This window comes from Cavia porcellus, unplaced genomic scaffold (genome assembly GCF_034190915.1).
Source record: "Cavia porcellus strain 051 isolate PalLab524CR breed Dunkin Hartley unplaced genomic scaffold, mCavPor4.1 scaffold_5, whole genome shotgun sequence".
NCBI classification, from domain to species: Eukaryota; Metazoa; Chordata; class Mammalia; order Rodentia; family Caviidae; genus Cavia; species Cavia porcellus.
The window spans coordinates 31,319,097-31,329,880 of record NW_026947488.1 but is presented as its reverse complement, the minus strand read 5'-3'; the positions used below and the strand labels follow the sequence as shown (position 1 = coordinate 31,329,880).

General features: G+C 34.7%; 1 protein-coding gene across 1 annotated transcript in view; it reads right to left on the bottom strand.

Moving 5' to 3' along the window:
* Positions 1-4,582: 4,582 nt before the first annotated feature.
* The window catches only part of Rad21l1 (RAD21 cohesin complex component like 1), a 28,519-nt gene continuing 22,317 nt past the window's right edge, over positions 4,583-10,784 (bottom strand). The window contains exons 13-14 of the mRNA XM_013159686.3: positions 9,652-9,729; positions 4,583-5,109 (exon numbers count right to left, since the gene is read on the bottom strand). Coding sequence (XP_013015140.1) covers positions 4,921-5,109; positions 9,652-9,729 — 267 coding nt within the window. The 3' untranslated portion in view covers positions 4,583-4,920. The remainder of the gene's footprint in view (positions 5,110-9,651; positions 9,730-10,784) is intronic.

The window sequence follows — 10,784 nt, the reverse complement described above, 5'->3', positions numbered from 1 at the left end:
CGGCAGCTGCGTAAGCGGCCTGTCTTCACTTTGCTTCTTAAAGAGATAGTTGTCCCTCGGTCCCTCGGGCCCGGGAGTGGGGCGCCAGCGCGTGGGGGAAGTCATCTCCCACCTGCACGCTGACCTGCAGTAGAGCTGGGCGACCGGCTTGGTAGAAAGGGCTTTGTGACAGGCTAAGTGATTCTGCGCAAATTCATTTATCTTTCAGGGCCTCAGCTTTCTCATCTGTAACATGGGATGATGACAGCAATCGCACTCCACGGCACACAGTGACTTGGGTGTTAAATACTAAGTTCATCTGACCGCTGTTACAGGGAACATTTCCTCCCCAAACTAAGCCAAAACACCAAAGTTATTTGCTGTGAGCACTTAATAGAAGGAATCTTAAATATCTAAGGATAGAAAATAATTCCTTTGTGGTTAAAATGGCGATTCACTGGTATAACGGAAAGATAAGTATTCTCAACCTAAAGTAGCTATGGGTTATTATGCCCCCCCCCATCTAGTATCCTAAGGGAAACAAGGAAATCAAAAAGTCAGGACACTCTCTGGGTTTGCATTTTCATTCCAAGCCACCAACTTCACATAAGTTAACTTGCTGTCTGGGTCTGGCTTTTTATTTGCTCCTCCTTGGGAGGTGGGGTGGAGTGGGAAGAGGTGCCCTCTTTCTGAACCAGCTCTGTCTCATCAGTCACTGCCTCTCAGGACCATCACCCCGGCATCCTGCCTCATCTTTGCCTCTTTTTCCTCATTGGGTAAATGTTTTATCTGCCCTAATGCCCACCTAAATTACATAAGTGACTTCTTTACACTTAAAACAAAACCAAGGAAACCATGTAATCACTGTGTCTAGCAGAAACTTTCTGATACTGTCATTAAATATTTTTTGTCTTTCTCCCATTATTTATTTTGCTTAATACTTAGACGACTACATTTCCCAGAGATCTTCATTAGGACTGCCCCCCAAACAAAAGCTCTTTCCCCCACATTGTTCCCATCTGGCAGGGTATTAGCTAGTAAATAATTCCCTTAAGCATTCAGAAAGCAGGTGATTGAGGAGAGAATCAGTGTTTGCAACAAAATAAGGATTATAACACAAAACAAGATAAAATTATTCTAAAGAAATCAGTAATTTTGTTTTATGCTAATTAAGAAATACAGTGCTTAACATGTTTAGTTTCTAAAGCAATTTTCATTCCACTTCTTGGTAAACACACTCCTCCTCCTGAGTACAGCAATAAAACCTTAAATACATGTGGCAGTTACTTGAGAAGTCTGAATAGAAGACACTAGCAGGCAATTTGGGAAAGAAGGCAAGATTTGATGACTCACTGAATTAGTGGTGAATTTAGGAATTTTTTCCCTCCAACACTTCCTAACCCACTATCAAGACAGATTAAAACTCCTAAATTAGAAATCAGCGCAGAACAAACTTTCAGAAATCCTTCTAGTTTTGACTTGAGGGTAAGGAAAGGTGATTTCTGATGCTCAGAGTTTGTGAGGGGAATCATTTTTCCTTTCTTTTTTCCATTGTCTCCAGCCCAGTGACCGGGTAATCCTGCAGTAGGACTGTGACAACAGGAATGCACACATGCCTCTGGGTGAGGTGAGGGAGAAACTTCTTAATCAGAATAGCTGTGATCCTGAGTGAGGAGAAGCCTCGATGGTTTTTTGGTCTGTTTCTGACTGTTCACTGTGTGGATCCAGATGTAGGCACAATTGTGGGAAGTAGGCAGCAAAGCAGAGCAAAGCAAATGAAGTTTTAAGTTCTAGATTTCTGGTGAATCCCAAAGATGGTAAGTCAAACAATGATAATGTAAATAATCACTTAACTATTATAAACAACAACAAACCAAGAAAATAATCTTGAAAAAGTAGCAGAGGAAAAGTAATACATTAATTATAGTATAATAATGGTTTGAATAATTGTGAATTTCTCATCAGAGCTGATGGAGGTCAGAAGAAAACATAACAAATTTTATTAAATTTTCAAAATAACATGGGCATGGTGTACATGGCTGTATAGTAGTCCCAGCACTCAGGAGGCTGAGGCAGGAGAAGTGCTGTCAATTTGAGGCTAGCCTGGGTTACGAAGCAAATTTGAGGACTACCTGAACTTCATAGTGAGACCGTCTCAAAAAACCCAAAACTTGATTAATTTCCAAAAGAGAAGAGTTGTTGCCAGGCATGGCAGTACACATCTGTAATCCCAGCAGTTAGGAGAATGAGGCAGGAGGATCACTGTGAGTTTGAGGCCATCCTGGGCTATAGAATGAAACCCTGTCTCAAAAAAATCCAATAATAAATAAAATGAAAGAGAAAAGAAAGAAAGAAAGATAAAGAGAGAAAGAAAGGAAGGAAGAAAAAAAAAGAGTTATTAACCAAGATTCTATACCCAGCAATTATGTCTATTAGGAATGAAAGTGAAATAAAGTCTTTCTCTTAAAGGAAAATTAAGACAAATCATGCCAACTGCCATGTTGTGATGCAGCCAATGAGGCTTTCACCAGAGGCTGAACAGATGGGGCCATTTGATCTTCGACTTTTACCCTACAAAACTGTGAGCTTAAATAAACTGCTTTCCTTTGTGAGTACCTATTATCAGATGTTTTGTTACAGCAATATAAAGTGAACTAATACAGGACCCAGCCTGACACAAATACCTCTACCAAATAACACCTCAAAATCCAAAACAACATAATCTTAATATAGTTCATATCATACTGGTCAAAAAGCAAATACTGTTTCAGAAAATGCAAGGATGTTTACTCTTACTACTTTTGTTCAACAAAATATTAAGGGTTCTAGCAAGTGTTACATGGTAAGAAAAAGAAGTAAAATTGCACAGATAGCAAAGGAAGAAATAAAACTGTTCCTTCATGTAGACAACATGATTGTATAGAAAATACCAAGAAATCTACAGAAACAAACCAATAAAACTAATTCGTGAGTTTAGCAAAGTCATTAGATATAAAGTTAACTCACAAAAGCCAGCTGCATCAAGACAGAATCACAGAAATAGAGAACAGCTTAGTGGTTGCCAGGAGGGAGAGAGGAGAGAAGGGAAGGATATAACTGTGGCTACTACAAGGCAACCCAGATGATCCTTGTGATGTGACTGTTCTGTTTCTCTACTACAGTGCTGTTTGCAGAAAGTTACACATAACCAATATTTCATAGAACCAAATACAAATATACACAAATGAGTGCATATAAAATTGTTAAAATATGAATAAGGGTGGGTAATATCAATGCCAACTTCTAGGCTGTGATACGGTAATGAAGTTAGGCAAGCTGATCTGTCTGTATTATTTCTTACAACTGCACAAGGATCTATAATTATATCAATATAACAAAAAGACTGGAACTCAAACATTACTTCAATATAACAAAAAGACTGGAACTCAAATATTACTTCTGAGAATACAAAATACAACCACTCTTGAAAATATTTTGATAATTTATTACAGTTAGACATACATATGATGCAGCAATTTCACTCCTAGGGAAATAAAAGCTTGTATTTGCACAAAAATTGTACACAAAGGTATGTACCTATATTTATAATTAACAAAACTGCAAACATTCTAAATGCCTTTCAATGGATAAATAAAACTTTGTTATATCTAGCAGCAGAATACTAATCAGCTATAAAACAAACACGCTATCCAACCACTTGGGTGAGTATTGAAGATGTTACACTGAGTGAAAGAAACCAGTCTCAAAAAGCTATATAATTCCATTTCTATGACTTTATCAAAAAGACAAAAGTACAGTCATGGAGCAGAGTGACTGCCAGAGATCAGCATAGGAGAAAAGTATGACTAAAAGGAATTAACAGAGGGAGAATTTTAGGATGTTTTACCATTGTATCCTGATTGTGATAATGGTTCTAGGAAACTATGTATATGTTAAACTTTATAGAACTATGCACCAAAATTATGAAGTCATTTTTTGCATGTTAATTTAAAAAATAAAATTTAAAAACCAATTTTGATATTTATGTCTTGGAGTTCATGTATTCGTAGAGGCTATTTAGAATTTAGTTATATGTATAATTCCAAATACAATGTTTCAAAGGGTAGTATAGGCTTCATTTTATGGAGCTCACAGAGCATATACGAAAATATAATTCAAATTAAACTAAGAAAAAGTAATGGCTTTAATGTTAAACATGCTCAGTAAATACCAAGTACAAAAACTCCTGTTTTAGCAATTTTTGCTCATTATAACTTCAGACAACAAGCCGCTCAAGTGTCTAATAATTTTTTAATGTAAAAAAGTATATTTAATTTTATTGAGACATTAATGGTGGTTATAATAATCTAATATATGAAATGGTTATAATAATTTAACAATAAATAGCAAATAAAAGATTCAAATGACCTATAAATAGGCTAACAGCCAGGTAGATGATTTAAGACAAAGATGAATTTTATAACTCTTCAATTAAGATATCAGATGAAAAACTATGACTCTAGGTCATATCAAAGATGACATATATTATAATCAAATAAATTATTGTCAAGGAATAAGCATTAATATTCATTAACTCCATACAATTTGAATAAACAATCCAACATAAAATAGTCTTTTAAAAAACATCCTTGAATGTCTCTCAAAGGCTTACAATGTTTTAAAAAATGTATTCTAAATGCTACATTCAAACTAGGGAAATGATAAAGGCTATACCTTCAAATAAGCTGAGTTTTAAAAATTACCTAGCTATAATCAATATTTCTGTAAGCAGATAGATTTCCAATTCTGGCTATGAGTATTCTGAACAGAGAGGCACATGAGGTCAGCCTACCTATGAAACAAATCAGACCTTCAGCTGCTTCCAGAAGGTTTCTGCATTAAATGGAATCATCTGTACAGAAATACCTGTGACAGCATAAACCTGCATGTTCTGTATTTCCTTCACATTTTATGGAACATTGGCCCCACTGTAGCTATAATGTCTGCATAGGGAACACTCTGACTCAGCTCAATAACCCGCTGTTTTTTAAGCATAAGAAAGCTATAAAAATTGGCAGCAGCTTGTTTTCGGTTACTATTTCTGCAGAATTTCTTCAGACTAAAGGACTGCATTCCCATCCTGTTAGATTCCTGGGGAAAATAGTTGGGAAAGGGAGAAAGGAAGGGAAACAAAATCATTAGAAGCAAAGCAGGCTATGGATGCATTATGAACAACAAAATATTGAGGTTTTCCTCTTCTTTTTTTTTTTTTTATTGGTACTGGAGATCAAACTCACAACTGTGCACTTGCAAGGCAGGTGCTTATGCCGCTGAGCTAAATCTCCAGCCCAAAACATTGAGGTTTTGGATAAGTGATTATGATATACTTCAATGGACAAATATAAACAACAATAGATTACTAAGCACAAGCTTGGTTCATTGAAAAAAAACGCAGGCAAAAGAGCCCTAAAATGTTATACAAATTCATAATGTGTTATATAAAAGTTAAGTCTTTAAAAAGTTGATGTTGAAATAAATTCCTTCTATGAAAAGTGCAGTAAGTTTCAACTTACAGGTAGAAAAATTCTACAGGACATTGGAAGTCAGTTTATCAGGCTTCTCAAAAGTACTAGGATGACTGTAAGAATACTAGTGGTAAATGGAGGACATTTGTACATTTTAGTGGCAAGGGAATACAACTAAACACTCCCAGTTTCTTTGTACAGACTAAAAAGATATTGGAATCATCAAAGAGCACCTATATACCTATTAGAAATAAGGCACAATAAAGTAATTATGGGTGAAGATAACTGCTTTCATAAAGACTAAGACTTGGAATCAGCTTCCTACAGAAGTATAGTTTTTAGTTAGAAATATTATAGTGAACACTGGCCAGTATCCCTTTCAGTATCAAATTCTTTGGATAGTTGATAAGTACCTTTAGAAATACTGTAACTTTTTGCCAGTCTATAATACTTAACAGATTAATAAATGAATACTTCATTGTGGCTTATCTTAATCAAAATTGTGGCCGAGTTAGGAGCCTTTCTGAGACTGTATACTCAGCCTTCATTTATTCCCTCCCTTGTGTGACAAGAAGTGAATTTGATAGTTTTTTACCCTGGGAGAGAGTGGAAACAGCTTTTTCAGTTTTAAGAATTCTCTTGAAAAACCGTGAAGGGACAAATATGCAAGATGAACACACATGCTTATTTGTGTTTCCCTTGGAAACCCTTGAGAATAGACAGAGTAAATGAATAAAAAATGACAAATGAAAGAGATAAAGAAAATGGAAGACATGACTGACTTATCAGAGGAGAGAACGCTAAAACCTAAATATCAACAGGGAGGAAATCAAAGCCATCAAAAATCAAGCCAACTCAGGAAATTCAGGAGCTAGAGACATGAGAATGCCCATAAGCTAGAGATGAGACTGAAACAGAATTCCTTGAGACTTAAGGAAGTTAGATCCTCCGTCCACTCCACAACCTCCAGGAGCCAGAGACCATGACGCATAGCAGCAGCAGGTAAGAAGGCATCTTTCTGGAGGTACTAACCACTGAAGCTCTGGACTTGGGACACTGGCACTGTAGATGGGTAATGAAAAGTATCCTACCACAAACAAAGAGATTACGTGATGTTCCGCACCTGCACAGTGAAACAACTAATCTTTCCCTCACTTCTTTTTGATTCCTGAACCACGGGTATCTGCATATATCTCCTAGGTAGCAGATGAAAAGAATGCTCTAAGAAAATTTGACTACTGAAAAGAAAAAAAAAAAGGCTTTAGAAGGTGATATCTGGAGAAAGGGCACCACCCAGTTAACTCACTGTTAAAGTCACAAGACTATATACAAGCCATGCCCTTGGGCATATAACTTCCAAAATTGGTGGTTTAGTGTCTCAGTTTTAAATAAAAACAGATAACCAAAGCTCCTTCAGACAGCTGAATCTCTAACAATAAAGAGTAAAAAGATACATTCAATAGAATCACTGAAAGACTACAGAGAGCAGAAGGAAGTTGTAACTTCTAAAGTTAAGAAAAGTTTTTTCACTGCATCCATGAAAAGTGATTAAGATGATAGCAAAAGAAGACAGGTAAGTGTTTGCTTGACAATAAAGGAAGACAGTGGGAAGGACAGTCCAAGGGACCATCAAAGTACACAAGGAAGCTTTTGGGGTTTTAGATATGTTCATTATCCTGAGTGTAGTGATATTTATCTCATACATGTATGAGTACAAGTTCCCTGTGATGAAAATGATCATTATGTATTTTTAAATGTACTAATACACTTAATAAAAAAGATATCTCACTGTACATTGTACTTTAAACATGCATAATTCATTTTGTTTTAACCATACCTTAACACAGATTCTTTTTTTTTATGGTACTGGAATTTGCATTGAGCTACATACTCCATCTTTTTTATTTTGAGACAGGGCCCCACAAAATTGCTACATTGCCTAGACTAGACTTGAAATTGAGACCCTCTGTCTCAGCCTCCCAGAGTGCTGGGATTACAGGTATGTAATGCCTGGCAACAAAAAGTTTTTAATCAAATAATTATTTTAAAAGGATAGGACTTCATGAAACAAAAAATAGCTAATAAATTTTAAAAACTAACATAAAAAGCAACTACTGGAAAACAAAAAGGTGAAAGCAAAAATAAAAATTTTATAAAGAGCAAAAGTTAAGGACATTTTCTAGTAAATAGAAAAATACAAAAACAAACTAAATTAAAACTGGAGATAAAGATATTTTCAAAATTGAAAGAGCAATTTAGGAGATTCATTATCTGACTTAGAGACCCATCAAGATGAGAGAACAGATAAACCAAGAGGACTTCCAAAAAATTCCTAGGAGGTAAGGAATAGAATATGTCATTAAAAGAATACACTATATGCTCAGCATAATACATTTTAAAAAAAATACACAATCATGAAATTTCAGAACCCTAAAGATAAAGAAAGAATCAAAAAACTTTCAGGGAGAAAGCAAGGATCATTTATAAAGAATCATTAACAAAGGCAGAACCTGATTTTTCAGTAACAACAAAAGAAACCCAGAAATATTAAATGGCTTTCAACATCAGAAATAAATTATTTCTAACTTACGTCCAGAGACAACCAATAAAATTCAAGGTAAATTAAAGAAAATTTCAGGTTATGAGATAATATTAAACATGAAAATTTTAAGATAAAAGAAAATCAAAACACCAAGAAACAGAGGAACTAAGAAGGAACAGGGATATTTTCATGTTTATGTTAAAAGAATGTCCCAGGATAGAAGCTGGGGAGATGATTTAAAGAGCAAGTAGTTTGGATTAGAACAAGATGATTAGCTCTAAGAAGGTTATCTCTAAGGAAAAAAATGAAACTGATGGATTAATTGATATATACATAGACTTAAGGGGAATTTTACTATACTATCGAAAATTTTGGAAAATAATTAAGGATGGATATACAGAGACATTCAATAAGTGCAAGAAATGAGGTAAAGAATAATTCAAGTAACAAAAACAGCTCATGAAGTTTATAAGAAATGTAATAACACTATGAAGCTTCAGTTTGAGGTAGTTTTTTACATAATCTTTGTGCAAAGTGCTAGCTGTCTCTTAATATCCATTTTCTTCTTCCACAGCAGTAGAATTATTAGCTGGGCCTAAGGTTGCTAAAGTAGAACTCTTATTTCTAGACAGAGGAATACAAGGTAAGTGCTGGTGAATGTTAAAAGTGCCACACAAAATTTCTGGGTTATATCCAAGATTAAAGAAAGCTTTGTTGCAAATTGCAATACAGACATATTGGATAATGACACATTTTGGATTTGGGGGATAAGGAAAGCAAGAAAGAGAAAGTAGTCACTGATAACTTTGTTTGCATAGCTGCATACTAGATTAGATTTTTTATGAGAGAAAAATAAACTTCTTTTTAAAACCAAATATATTTTTTTTCTCACAAATAAACCTACATCACAAATACAGAACACAATGTTAAAAATGTATTGTTGGGGCTGGGGATTTAGCTCAGCGGCATAAGCACCTGCCTTGCAAGTAGGCGGTCGTTAGTTCAATCCCCTGTACTGATTTAAAAAAAAAAACTAAAAAAAAATGTATTATAATGGGGAGCATGACTAAATTTTCACATTCTGTCAAAAAAGTCAATAGAAGCCGAAGTATCAGGAAAGACCTGTAAAATATATCAGTTAAACATATAGCTATAAATACAAAACAGCTTAATAAAGTTGCTTCCAATGATGAAGACTTTGGCATAAGAAGTGTAGAACAAAAGACTTCTATTGTTCCTTTTTAAGACTTATAGTACAGTACTATTGAACCTATATCTCTTATTTTGATAAAAATACAAATTAAATGTGAAAATTATCTGATTTATCACTCATAAACTATTATAACTTAGTTTTATATTTAGAATTAGTTGTTACATTGCTAAAACCAAGAGTGGGATGCACAACACATGCCTGGGCCATTAATGTAGGCTGAGTTGACTAGAATATGCAGGGACCAAAACTTCTATATATAGCCCAAAGTATACCATACAAAATCATCTTTAGTTAGTAAAATTTGGCTACCACAAAATAATGAAAGATTGATTTGTCTTCATAAATGTCTATATAATTGAATTCAATATTTTATTTATTTTTAAAATAAAGAGTGATAAACCCTACCATCTTACCTGTAAACTATTTAACACTTGAAATAATCTTTCACTCCATCTCTCAGCTTCATTACTTTGTTCATTCACCAATGCCTCCTGTTAAATGATTGATAAATAAAACATTTAATTTAAGCAAATATTTATTTATTTACTTTGGTACTAGGAATCAAACTCATGACCTCACGTTTGTGAGGCAGGTACATGCCACTGAGCTAAATTCCCAGCACTTTAAGCAAATTTTATATTAATTATGTGCCAGGCATAGTGTTAGCCACTAAAGGAAACACAGTCATGACTCAGTCTACCAAACAAAGACCTTATCATCTGATAACAGGGAGAGTGAGACTAACACAAATATACATCACCTGTGCAGCATTAGATATACACTTCCCAGACTAATCACTAATAAGTAAATTCAAAGTAGGAGATTCAGCAATCTTATTGTTATGCATCCCAGAGCACTATATCCTTATGTATTCTGAAAAGTAAACTTGGGAAAGACAAGCCCTTTTAGGTAAATCTATTCTTTTTCTGGTGAATCTGAACTCAGCTGACAGAAATAGATATAAAGCTACAGAAAAAAAAATCAAGTTATCTGAACTTACGTGGCTATAACGGAAACTCTAAAAATAACATTAAAAATAATGTTAGCAGTATGTGAGTTGGGTTAGAAACCTTTCATATCTTGTCCAGAAAAGGTTAACCCACTGCCTGTAATGTTACCTGAACAGACTCATTCTATTCAGTCTTAAAATCTTAACCACTGTATCTTAATATTTAAAATCGTAAAGTTGAAATCTCTTTACAAGAACTCACTGTAGTTCTACTAACACTTTTATGAGCTGAGAACAGACAATGGGCAGAGGAAAGGTGATGAATCTGATAGAATAGCAGCTTACAAAAGGCTGGGAGAAGGAAGTTGCACAGAGCTGACCTACTTTACCATTTTTTTTCTAGGCTGGCTCTGACCAACAGTACCTGAATCACCCTTATCACATGTCCTCTGTTAGCTTCATTGACAGCTCTGGAACCCAGACACATCCTCAAAACACTTTTGATTTCATGTCCTAGATGATTTCAGAAATTTCTAAAATATTCTGCCTCATATTTTAAATCATTTGAGGCTAACACAATCTTTCTGACTCAGTCCA